The 13,749-nt window shown below is 38.6% G+C and overlaps 1 protein-coding gene across 3 annotated transcripts in view; it reads left to right on the top strand.

Moving 5' to 3' along the window:
* LOC121307363 (nuclear factor of activated T-cells, cytoplasmic 4-like) overlaps window positions 1–13,749 on the top strand; it is a 46,453-nt gene that overhangs the window by 16,012 nt on the left and 16,692 nt on the right. The window contains exons 1-3 of one of the 3 annotated variants that reach the window (XM_041239563.1): window positions 2,936–3,379; window positions 8,640–9,615; window positions 12,983–13,145. In XM_041239563.1, coding sequence (XP_041095497.1) covers window positions 3,244–3,379; window positions 8,640–9,615; window positions 12,983–13,145 — 1,275 coding nt within the window. In that variant the 5' untranslated portion in view covers window positions 2,936–3,243. Of the gene's footprint in view, window positions 1–2,935; window positions 3,380–7,678; window positions 7,771–8,639; window positions 9,616–12,982; window positions 13,146–13,749 lie in introns of those variants that run through there. The other 2 variants (XM_041239565.1, XM_041239564.1) reach the window with 2 other exon arrangements.

The raw sequence follows: 13,749 nt of genomic DNA, 5'->3' as shown, positions 1-13,749 counted from the left end.
TGATTCTCTCGCTACAAAACAAAACCCGAAAAGAAGTAAAATATGTGAAACTCCTTCTTTTTTTGTTAAACTACATTGTTTTGTTCTATTGACTGGTCCTTAGAAGAAATCGAAGAACAGATTTGGAAAAAAATGCAGATTTTGATATATATATATATATATATATATAGAGAGAGAGAGAGAGAGAGAGAGAGAGAGAGAGAGAGAGAGAGAGAGAGAGATAGATAGATAGATAGATAGATAGATAGATAGATAGATAGATAGATAGATAGATGATAGTGTATATATTAGCTGTTGGACTTTCTGTTAAACTATCCAGACCATTGACCTCAGTGGATGTTATATTACGCACTTGCTAATGCTTTTGTACTTTACTGCCTGAGAATGAAGTTGATTTATTTTTTATGTCTATGGTCCATATTGCATCATTTTGTATGCTATGTTCCTACGGATGTTTGAGTTCATTAAAATGATCATTACTCGCATGTGATTACTGTCGTATGCTACAAGGCAATCAAAGCACATCCATTTTAACAAGCCTCATGCCCGGCAAAGAAAAAAACCGACAGGAAGTTTATCATCCAATTCAAAGACACTTTCTCATTATTATTTATTGGTACTGCAAACATGCGTGAATTGAAAACCGTGTAAAAGTTAGCAAATCTCGTCTTGCATTAGAACAAATTTTTAACAGGCTCCTAAGATGTTAGCTGTTATCAAATTAGCTTTTTACTGGGCTTGCTTGTATCCGACTATCTCACAGGGAGCTCAAAGCAACCCACGAACACATATGAGTGAGTCTCAACGGGGCTGACGGACCTGGCTTGACCACCAAGCCATCTTAATATTTTGACGTTCCAGTGTGTTAATGCCAAGCTTTTTCTATTTTTGTGGTCAACATATCTTTGCTCTCCTCCAGTTTTAAATAATTTAATTTAAAATTGCTGTTTTTTTTATTTGAAATGCTTAAACTTTTTTTTTTTTTTTTTTTTTTTTTGGGGGGGGGGGGATCATTTAGGAGAAGTGAACAGTCAGATTGTTTTTCAAATGGTTTTATTAACATTTGTGATAACCCAGCATTGCAAAATATGGCCTTGCAGCCAAATAATATTAATACCAGCATGCTCGACTATCAATTCTATGCTGACTATGGTAGCCTAAAACTTTGTTACAAATAAAAAATAAACATTTTCCCACCCAGCTAACTGTATGAATTTTCATGGACCCAACCTCCCCAAATAATATCAATTTATCAATTTCTTCATCTTTATAGGTGTAAAATTAACTGCACTGGCACTGTAAATGCGACAGAACTCCTCGTACCTCCTATTTAACCCCTGAATATACTGTAATTCCTTCTTAGTGTCTCTGTAATTTTATCACGTTTCCAGTTTCTTTTTATTAACGCTACAGAAATAAAGTGCCATACCATGTTTCACCACTGGATGGTAGACTTTACAAAGGAAATAACAAAGAAAAACTCAGACGTACTTGATTTTTCACACTGTAGAGACGTACATTTAAATTAGTTCAGTCTCCATGCCTCTAGCTTGTCCTGGACTGGGTGGGGCTCCCTTTCTCTTAGGGGATGAGGGAGGGAGCAGGTCAGTATCTTTGCCTCAAGCCTGTCTATATATATGTGGTGTGTTATAAGGATGGCTGTCTTAATCAAAACACAACAGGGGCTAACGTAAAAGTTTATCTTGGCTGGTGGCACTTCCAAGATATATATATATATATATATATATATATTATATATATATATATATATATATATATATATATATATATATATATATATATTTTTTAAAAGCCATGGTCCAAGAAGTTAAACAGAATATGAATTATTAAACACACGATCAAAGTTATTAAACAAGTAATCCATACGTTTCTTTATTTTATTTTTTTATAATACATTACCGTGCTGTCAACTTGCTGAGCACAGCGCTACAATTTTGTATGTATAAAAATGTGATACCCAATAACAAAACCGGGACACAATATGAAGGCTGAAAACTGGGACGATCGCACTGTTCCCGGTATATCTGTGACCTTATTTATGCTGCCTGGAGATACCCCACTATGTTATCTATAGCGTAAACTTGATTAGACATAGGCTCACTCTGATTTTAGTTTTTTTTAGATGTAATTAGAACGAAAGCACACAGTCGGAGTCCTATTTCACTTATTTATTGATTTTACAGTCTCCTTCGTTTGCATTTTTGTATTTTTTGTTTGTTTGTTTTTGGTACACATCAAAAAGCATTGCGCTTTGCACGTGCGTAAACAACTTCTGCGAAACAAGTGCATCGTTTTTAATTTAATTTAGAATACGTTTCCACCACTGAACAGATAGTATACGAACATGTATCGCATGCAATACATTGGGGCTTGTAATGTTTTGAAAGTGTGCAGCTTCTTATTTCTTGTTCACGGTTAATTTTTTTTTATTTTACTATTAAATGTGAATTTGGTTGTTTGTCTGATTTAAGTGAAATTGGTTATCTGTTTGCAATTTACGTTTGCAAAAACTAATGTATTATTAACTTTGGTGTTTTACTTTAAGTTTTCCTTCAAACATTATGTAGAAAGTGATAGGTGTATGAAAAGTGATTAAAATATAAATGCACCTCTTTTTGACAATAGCGAAACACCAATCAGATATCAAATGATTGCACATGTACCAAAATCTGATAGTGTATCGTTTTCTGACGTTACATGGTCACATGTTGGCATATGTACCATATTCTGATGATGAATTAATTTGTGATACTGGCTTTTGTTTTTAGATTCCAAGGAATGGTATTAATAAATTAAAATGTACGTTGTAACATTTAGTACATATTGCTGTTGGAGGACAACTATGCGCATTTGCTGAGCTGTATCATGTCTGTGTTTGAATTCTTATTTTCCAGACTGCTTGAAGTGCAATAAACGTACCCCTGAGGTAGGGAGAAACATGCGTCTTGGCCAATGAACTAAGGGAGAGTGTGCCAGCCTTCCGTTCTTTCAACAGCGGGAGTCAGGAGCAATCCAATCACAAGTCAGGAATGAGAAAGCATCAGCCAATGAGCGCAGGGCAAAAGAAAAAAATACTTTGCAAAGTTGGAAAAGAAAAAAGGTCACAGACGTTTTTGGGAAATAAGTAACAGTACAAGGGGTAAAGAGCGAACGAAAGAAAGAACGAAAGAAAGAAAGAAAGAAAGAAAAGACTATATAGAACACGGTTGTTTGTTTTCACCAATGGGAGCTGCGCCAGGATGGGAGAATGGTGAACTGGAGTTTAAACTGGTCTTTGAAGAAGATCCACTGCCGGGTTCGGGTCCGAGTGCCGCCGAGCTGGAAAGAGGGAGACCCGCAGACGAGAACAATAATCGGGGTTAGTCCAATAAACTCTACCGGTAACCGAATCGTGTGTTTTTTATTAAAGATGCCTGTATATTTTCCTTTCTACACAGCTGAAGAATGTGGGGGTTTTTTTGTCTGAAAGGTCGCAGATTCAATCATTCCTGTACACTGCAGTTACAGCACCTCTGTATATGGGTGGGGATTGCATTGACCATTTCTAATATTTTAATGAGCAACACATGCCCCTGAAAGGTTCTCCTTCTCCAGGAAAGCGGCACAGCTGGGGATGGGGAGTTTGCTGCCGGATAACTTCACCCAGACTCCTTTCTTACTAAATATCTTGGCGTCGCTAAATGAAAAATCGTCTTCTTTTTAAAAATGCAAATGACCTATTTTCACTACAACAAAGCAGAAGGACCGGTGTTCGGTTAAGGGAGGGTGTCAAAACTTCTGTAACCAGTACCTCGAAAATATATCAACGTTTTAATTATTATTATTATTATTATTATTATTATTATTATTATTATTATTATTATTATTATTATTATTATTATTATTACCTATTTTGGAAAAAAAAACACTAAATTAATTTACTACAACTGCAGATAGATCAGATTATTCAAAAAATATGTGCCACTCCATTGTCTTCTTGTAAAAATGATACACACAAGCTTTGTTTTAACTTTGAAATTAATTCAATGCTGTCCTGACCGCATCTGTTATAAAAATAAATAAATAAACTAACTACAAACAGCGACGTTGACTCGCTAACTGCTTGGAATGAACCTGGCATATTCATACAGTTATTTCACTTCTAGCTAGGCTATGCATTTCTTCATTTGGGCTTTATTAATGCAGTTATGTAACTATAGAAAAAAAAAAAGAATAACTGACAAGTCCAGCTATTTCTTTTTAAGAATATATGCGTTAAAATTGTCTCTGGCTAAGCTGGTTAATACACCGATAACAAATACCGTTCATTGGGTTTGAGAAATGCTTTTGTGTTGGCTCTTGTTTGTATTGAAATCGTTACGTTTTTAAAAAGGATTTGTATGCTCTTTTGCAAAAGTGGTGCCATCCGTTACCTTTGCTTAAATGGAATTTTCACAGATTAAATGTCTAGAAGACATGATTTGAAGCAGACAAACGTTTTGGCCAGTGCCCACACGTGTTTGGTGAAGGAGAGGGGGCAGCTCAGCCCTCAAGGCTGGATCCTTCTTAGAACAATATCTGCCCTGAGGAGGGGGTCAGGTTTAATAGAGCATCCAGTCATTTGAGTGTTTTAGGTACTTCACCTGGCAACAGTGGCTCAAGCACTATAAAAAGTACGGAGAGAAAGTTACTTGCGTCAGTTATTGTAACACTTGCTTGGCTGCACCATGGGTCACGACGTCACTAATGTGTCATAATGCATTCATTCATTCATTCATTAATATGTTTATTAAGAAAATGATTAAGATTAAAATTTAAAAAAATTCGTTCTGCAGGGTTCGAGCACAGATTTTTCAGTGACAAAACAAATTATATCATTTTTTAAAACGGAATTGTATTCATCAGGGTTAAGGCTACACGGCGTATTTTACCTCAGTTAATTCTCTCCTGTCTCAATTATCTAGACATTCTCTTTGTTTTATCGCAGACCACGCTGTCCTGTAAATGATGATCAGCTGGAGAAATACACTGTGAAAACACGATAATGCATTACGTGCTATAAGAGTTACTAGAAGTTCAGGACACAAATAAAATGTGAATTAGTATGCTAATTCAGGACTATACCCCTGCCTGGTAGAGGCAGGCCAAACCCGCAGATAACGGGATTCTTGGGAAATAGTGGAATTTGCAGACTGCCGCAATTATTTCAAAGTTCAGTTGACATTTACATTTACAAAATGAATAGTTCATGGAAAATATTCAAAACAATTAATAAAATAATAATAAATGAAAAGTGCTTCCTGTTAAAAGATGAATACGTCAATTTATCAAACTCTCCTGTTAGCATTAAGCTTGCTTTGCAGTCTCGTGTTAGTGTTTGCCTTCTAATTGTTTGTATAAAGTTATTTAAGGATCTTGTACTCTGTAAAGTTTATTGACAATCCAACAGTGTGTACAACATTGGAACTACGGTAATAGATGTGAAGTTTTTTGTTTGACAGTTTCTAATAATAATCTTTACAAAGCGCTTTACAAGATAGGAGACTAGGGTGTGTGAACTATCCATCAGCTGGAGTCACTTACAACAACATCTCACCCCAAAGATGCAGCACTAGTGACTTGCTAAGGGTCACACAGCGAGTTTATTTATAAATTTGCAGCTACAAGCCCATTTCTTTACCCACTGGACCACACAAGCTCCTAAAGCGTTTACTGACAGAAATGCTTGACATATTAAATTGGAAGTACTTAGCCAATACATAAGCCGTTATTAATACAAATACTAAACCCAGAAGATGCTCTGCAGATTTTCCAGCAGAAACATGAACTCACCAGCAGAAACGTTAGTCCGCTGGACTTAGTTTCTTTCTTTCCTTGGAATTATCATTGAGTTTTTTGAAGTCACTTAAACTTAAACATCAGTGACATAAGTAACACGCATTTTAAAACAATCTACTACAACTACATGTAAAAATGCAATTGCTCTAATACTGCGTTTTTTATATTCAGTCTGTGTTAAGACTGTCATAGACTAGCAAAGTGTCTTTATAGAAGAGCTAGCCATCTAGTGATCCACCACTTTGGATCAAGTTTTGTGTAGCTGACAATACACTAGCTGTGCAGTAGATGGCGCTGGTGGCTACTTTTATAAAGACACTTATACACATGTCTATGGCATTAATTCTGGTTTAATTTAACGGGTTAATAGACAGGCTTCTTGGGTTATTTGACTCTGTGAATATTATTATTATTATTATTATTATTATTATTATTATTATTATTATTATTATTATTATTATTATTATTTGTTGCTTTAATTCAAAATGAAAGAATATGTGTTTGAATTTTGAACATGAAAAGTCAATCTTCCTGCAATACTACAAAAAAGGTAAGTTGACAGTAACAAATGAGAAGACAATGGACTTTCAGAGCTACTTCAGCTTTACAGAACGCCCTGCAATGTTTTCATGAAACGTATTTCGTTGCCTTTACTCTGTCCTGGGCTGTCTGTTTCGCAGTGCGACAGGGATGGCTTTGGGGTGACATCAGGCCAAAACGCAGGAAGAAACAGATACGTGCAGAACTGCAGGGCAAAAGACGCTGTGGCGCCGTTTATTTTGAACACAAAAAAAAATAAAATAAACTGTTTTAACAAAAACACACTGCTCACAGAGCAAAATAAATATTCAAACCAAAACAAATCACCCACACTAAACAATACGATCAGGCTGGGCAATAGCATTCACTGATCGTAGTTATTTTGCTTTTTTACCCTCCTCTCTCGTTCTCATTCACTCCTCCGAACCACCCAGAGTGGAGAGAGTTGATTACACATAAATCATAATACTAACAATAACAAAACCAAAAACATATATAGAAGCAGGGCTTTGCCCTTCCTCTTTTTAATAATGTGCAGGGCTCTTTCCTACTGCCCTGCTACAAGCAGCTTCATGTTTTTAAACATATTGTTGACTGTTTTGACATTTTAATCATGCATTATGGGTCATAATTGCACTGAGCAATACATTTCTCAACATCCACTCGGGAGAGCTCGCCAGCAGAGACAGAGAATTCCTCTTCCAAGGATCGCAGTGCATCCAGATCACACTCCCTCCTGCAGCAACAATGCTGTATTTCTGTTCCACAGCACGCTACTCGCTTCAAATCACCAAATCTCAAATCTCTTCTGGCAAACGTTGTTGAGTAAAAGCTGAAAATGAAGTAGATTTACCTGCATGTATAATGTATGAATAGAAATATCAAAAACAATCAGGGTTATAGTGAAAAAATATAAAAATGGACAACATGGAACGCAGTATAAGAGGGTTCTGTAACTCTTGACTGAGGCTAAGGAGTTTAAAAAGATTTAAAAACAGCAGAGCACTACTGGAAAGTTTTAGAACGCAGTAGCTCTGTCGAGTGAGGGTGTAGCGGTCTCAGGTTGGGCTTTGGTTGAGATTAAGCTCTTGGAATGGAACTGTTTGTTTCCTACAATGTGTTTTTAATTATAAAGCTCAGGCAGTGTGCGTGTGAGGAGAGGACTAACAATTTCCATCTGGAGAAAAAGGGAGAGATCTTTCTTTCTTTCTTTCTTTCTTTCTTTCTTTCTTTCTTTCTTTCTTTTTCTTTCTTTCTTTCTTTTGTAGCAGTATGGGTACAGCCACTACTAATCTGAGGTAGAACAGTCGAATAGGTCGACTTGTTGCCTCTTAAAAAAATATGAATCATTCATGGATTAGATAATGTCTGGGGCTCTAGTTGGCCTTTTGTGTAAGTACTGCATGCCTGTCTGTGTGTCTGTCTATTCATTTACAAATGCCCATGTCTATCTAGCCATGAATCACAATAATCTATCTGCAATACCTAACTTTCTTACTAGCTTTCTCTCTATCTGTTTATCCTTTGAAATATGGCTATTAAGATGCTTTCTGTCTTTCTCACACTAAATAAAAACACTGGTTCTTGCTACAGACTGTTTCCATAATCATGGTCAATTTTACGATACAATATAATTCCCTTGGATTAATATTCTGTTTGCTATCATTCTTTGTGCTCACTTATGAGAAATGCAGAGGAGCAAATGCTTGGAGTAAGAGGTTATTTCTAATGGGAGGCAATGCAATGTCCTTGTTAAGATGTGTCTGTGTCTCGTCAAACATTGTGTTATGTGACAACAAATGGCCCAGCTGGGATCGCTCCTTCCAGACATCTCTAAACAATACTGCAGAGAAGGAAGGGAAGAGAGAGTGGGAGAAGGGAAGTAGAAAAAGGGATGGGAGAAGGTTGATATTGAGGAGAGGGGAGAAAAGGAAATGAGAGGAAGACTGTGGGTGAGAAAGGGAAGAATGAAGCAAGAGTGGAGATGGGGAGGAGGGTGGTGGAAAAGGACAGTTTAAAAGTGAACTTTAAGTGCAATACAGAAATCAGAGCAAGACAACACAGTTGGAAATGAAGTGGAGATAGATTAGAGACTTCTCAACACAAAGAGTGGTGAGGGGGTGGAATGGATCCTATGTGTGATATTCAGTCATTAGGATCCTTTAGGAACTGTTTTGAGATCACCCATCTACTACAAACGGACTGAATGGCCCCTTCTCATAAATTGTGTTCTAAATCTCTTCCCCTCTCTCCAATCACAGATGCCGACCAAGAAAGAAACCCCATCCCTTCGACCCAATGCCCCTCCCTCTCCACCAACCAGCCAATCCAGATCTCTGAAAACCGACCGGGGGGTGGGCCTTTGCTTCCCTCCACCAATAACCGCGTCGGAATGCATTCTCCTCCCCCCAGACCGACTGTCGACAAAGATTTCTTCGGGACGTACGAAAGCCAGCCGGCTCGGTACATTCAACTGGACAGCTCTCGGGTTTTAGAATGTCCCAGCATCCAGATCACCCCCATATCGCCTCAGGAGAGCCAGGAAGAGACCTACTATTGTCCTTGGGAGAGAACTTCTAGGGATCATTTGTACCTTCCCCTGGATCCTTTCAGCTACCGAGATGGAGGTTCTTTAAGCCCCAGCTCTGCCAGCAGCCTCTCTTCTAGAAGTTGGGTATCGGATGCTTCAAGTGATTCTTTACTACTCGGTGATGAAGAAGAACTAAACGAAGCAACTTCTCAATTCAACCTGGGAACGAGGTCAACGTCCCCCAGACTGGGCCCTCTCCTCACTTCTCCTACCTCCCCCAGTTCCAGACCTGCTTCTCCAGGAGGCAAGAGAAGACATTCAGGATGCCTTGACTCATATTCCCCTCTCCCCTCACCCTCCATTTCAAGAAGAGGCAGTTTTTCAGAAGACCCCTTATCTCCAGATTCCTCATCCGAAGTCGCGGAATTTGGTTTCCCTACAATTTCAGGATTAAACGTCCCTCTAGAGTTGGATAACATCCCGCAGAAGGCCAGGAAAACTTCTTTGGAACAGGGAGCCAGGAAAGAAGATCCGGCTGGGAGTAGTGATAATGGTTATCAGGTTATTGATGCCGAGGAGGGATACATACAGGGGAAGGAGCGCTATCACCGAGCTTTGGGTCTACAGTCAGGGATGGACTATCTGTCAGTCCCTTCTCCTCTTGCTTGGTCTAAAGCTAGGATGAGTGGACACAGACCCATTTTTAGGTAAGTTATGTCCATGGATAGAAAATTTGGTTAATATTGTATTGTTTTCACAAGATAACATCAGTAGGTTATCAGTTCAACAACAACAGCAATAATTCTTATTTCTAGAGTGCCTTTCATGACAAGGATCCCAAAGAGCTACACACACACACACACACACACACATACACACACACACACATGCACACACACACACACTAAACCATTACATTGAAAAGAGTCATACATAATTTGATTTAAAAAAGAGATACAAAATGTCGTTTTATTTATATAAAAAAAAGCTATTTTGTAGAAAATTGAACAAGTGAAAGTGTCTAAAACAAAAATTGAATAAAATTGGAATAGAAAAAATGACAAAAATAAAATCAGTTTTGAGTGTAGGATAAGAACACTAAAGGTGCATTCACACTGGGCTGTCTGGAGTTCGTTTGCCCTTCAGAGTGAACGCTCCAAACGTTCCTGGGAATGATTAAAATGAACCATACCGAAACCACATAAAGGCGGTTGTCTTGGTATGGTTGTATCCGTTCTTATTTTTGCTTCAGTGTGAACGAAAAAGGTTCTCAGTTCAGTTGCGAACGTCAAGTGTACCAAACTCCTGGAAATGCGAGCGGTTGCTGCATGGTGAATGATACCAAAACGAAAATGGCAAACATGACGAACAGGAGGATAGAGTCCTGCATCAGGTCGGGTGCCCGTGGGTAGACCGCTAACGTGGGTCGGGTTTGAGTCGGAACGTGAACTTTTTTGCAGTTTGCGGTTTGAGTTAAAAAAATGTCATTCTTTTATCATGTCTGCTTGGTGATACAGAAAATGTTTGATGAACGAGGTGAAACAAAAGATAGCACAGGGTTTATATCATGTAATGGATAATAGTGTGACAGGTAAATAAGAAGTTTGGAATTCGTTTGGAATCATAGCGATTGAAAATAATGCACGTGAATGGATTCATTGCTTGTCATTTTGTGAAAAGCAGCTACAAAACTGGTACATCCCTGTGAAAGCACAGCTGCAGCTCCCTTTCAAATGGTGGGACGAAAGACATAAACAGGTATTTTATAGTAGAATGAGTAGAGTAAACTATATGCAGACCACTACAGAAAGCTGCCACGCTGTATAGTCTATTGTATAAACTGTGGAAAATGGTAGAGACATGTGTGGGAATGTGAGAGCCTTAGAGAGTCAGTCGACACAGGCAGTAGGTAAAGGACAAAAACCAGCGGGTTTGGGTCGGGTTGCAGGTCTTATTAAAGCGGGTCAGTTCGGGTCACGGGTACGAAGGTGCTGCAGCGGGTTGAAGGGTCGGGTCCTGCAGTAGTGGGTCCAGGTCGGAAGTGGGTCGTTAAAATTGGACCCTAGCAGGACTCTACAGGAGGATGTTATGGATTCCAAGGAGATCAAAGCTCTTCTTGAAATTTGGGCAGATACCCATATAGAAACTCTGCTTGACAGTACCCCCAAAAACACCAAAGTGTTCTCCAGTCGACTGAAAGAATGGGGTTTTAACCGGACTGCTAAACAATGCAGAGCAAAATTTTAAAAACTACGCTGTTCCTACATTAAAACCAGGGACATATTGAGGAGTGGGGAGTCAGAGAAATTAAATCAACGTATCTAACCGGATATTATTACAAAACACCACAGATGTGCAGAACGCAAAACCAGGACTTTCTCCATCATTTTCTCCATAGCTGTAGAACTACCCAGCATTCACTTCAAGGAGATCATGTGATTTTCTTCTGTTCTCCATACTATTGTAAGTGTGTAATGTGAAAGGGAAGTGCTCTCGGTACATTTGAAAAGATGGAAGTGAACCCAATGTGAATAGGGGGTAAAGTTATTAAAAAGAAATATGTGGTATCACTTTATATTAAGTTGCTGTTTATTACTGTTTTATAAATGTCTTATAAATATATAATAGATGCTTAATAACTATGTTATAGAGTGTTAATAAAGCATTACAGATAGTTTATAACCATGTAGTAGCCATAGACAGAATTATGTCTAACCATCCAAAAGTAGAATAAGTGGCTAACTTAATTCAGTCTGTGACTAGTCATGGCTATAAACCATCTATAATGCTTTATTAACAATCTATAACATAGTTATTAAGTATATAATATAGATTTATAAAACATGTTTAAAGCATTAATATGCAGCACCTTAATATAAAGTGTTACCAAATAGGTTTTCAATCTTGATTTAAAAACAATCATCAAAAGAAGACAGAGCATCACACAATTCAAGAGCTTTGCAAGAAAAGGCCCTTCGTCTGTGAGTGTACAATAAATAACAAATTTGAAATGTAGTGTTTGGTGTTTGTTTATGGGTGATATTGTTTAGTTTAAATGTGGGCTGGAAGAGGCAATTGTTAGCAGCTTGTCTCCATTAGACATCGCGTGAGAATGCATGGTCGGCAGCAAATGACTTATTAACAGACCACGCAGATATGAGACGTATAGAATGTGACCATCTGTATTACTAATCTGGAGATGATCACATGAATAAAAACCAGGGGCGAGGGGGCATAGGGGGAGGGGTACAGAGAGGGGCTACGTCAGCAAGAGAGATGGGAGAAAGAAATTAAAAGAAATATAATAGTTTTGGGTGGAGGTATTGTGTGTGTGATTTGTTTTTGTTACCACTAAGCCATCTGCCACAGTAGCACCGAATTATGAAAAATCTCCAAAGATCGAAGGGATAAAAGGGATACGGGTTTATACAACAATAGACATACACCTAAATTGTTTTGTCCAGTAATATTCCTAGCAAAAGTAATTCAAGAGAAAGCAGCTTAAATCTTTGATCCAATACTGAGGTCTGTCTGGGATCTTCTTTGAAGAATTCTAACTGCCAGGCACTTGTCAAACTGAACAGGATTGTGGAGCTCTGTCTGTCTGTCTGCAGCTTTAATGAAACTAAACTCGGAACAATGTAATAAACTAACACAGACACCAAGAAGGAATTATATTGTAGGGTCAAACCGCACAGGATTGTCTGGTAAATAATCCACTTGAAGAGATGATACTATGTGATGTACAAACATTGGCTTGCAAGACCTCAAAAGTCTCTTCTTCAAAAGTAATTGGAAATTTCAAGAACCAGGTGTTATTCTGGCTTATTGGCTGAAAGCATGTCAGTCAACAGTGGAAGCTGATGATTGGTTAATGACAGGAAAGCAGCCAGTGAAGGGGTGGGGACAATTTTTTTTAATCCAGTGTAGCACCACATGTTAAATACAAGACTGCTCTTTGAGATCTTTGAGAGCTGTGTAGCCAATGGATATGCATAGCAGAGACAATTTCTGGATCTGCTCAGTTAGCTGCAGTTCTAATGAAGCTGATCACAGTGTCATTGTCTCCTGCAGGTCAACAGCCCTCCCTCCTCTGGACTGGCCCCTCCCCTCGCAGTTTGACTCCTATGAGCTGAGGGTGGAGGTCCAGCCCCGGTCACACCATCGCGCCCACTACGAGACTGAGGGCAGCCGTGGGGCAGTCAAGGCATCTCCAGGGGGGAACCCCATCGTCAAGGTAACAAGACCACCGGCAGTGTCACCTGCTACATAGAAAAGGATTCTGTAACAGTGGGATTCTCACAGCGTTTCATTGAGACCAAGGCTTCTTTACATGGGGGTCCTAGAAAGCAATAAAAAATAAATGCATACAAGACAATACAATGTACAAACAACAGGGTTAGAATCCTGCAAATGCACTGCACCGCATTTCTAAGGAAATTAGCAAAATCAAAATGGTTTTACAAATAATCATAGAAGAATGTGGTTTGGGTTCATTACATCATGTTCGATCTTCAATCACACTGTCCGAATGTTATTGATCGGTGCTCAGTAATCGCGCAGCTGAGGGCAAACCAGGGAGACCTTTGTTTTGTGGGATGTAATTGTGGCAATGTTGCCCCGCCTCTGTGTGTGTTTCGGTGTTGTATGTTACATGTAGCGTGATAATGTTAGTGTATAGTCATTGGTACACAGCATGTAATATGGGGACTTGCACTTTATTAATTCACGTGCAGTTGTACCGAGACTCCAATTGAATGATTGATTAGCAATCAAGTCTCGGTACAGCTGCATAAAAGCAGCATGTTTTCACTCACTCAGGGTTGTGTGTTCGGTGAGTG

Source organism: Polyodon spathula, chromosome 55 (genome assembly GCF_017654505.1).
Source record: "Polyodon spathula isolate WHYD16114869_AA chromosome 55, ASM1765450v1, whole genome shotgun sequence".
Taxonomy (NCBI): Eukaryota; Metazoa; Chordata; class Actinopteri; order Acipenseriformes; family Polyodontidae; genus Polyodon; species Polyodon spathula.
The sequence above is the reverse complement of the archived record's forward strand: the minus strand, read 5'-3'. Positions and strand labels throughout refer to the sequence as shown.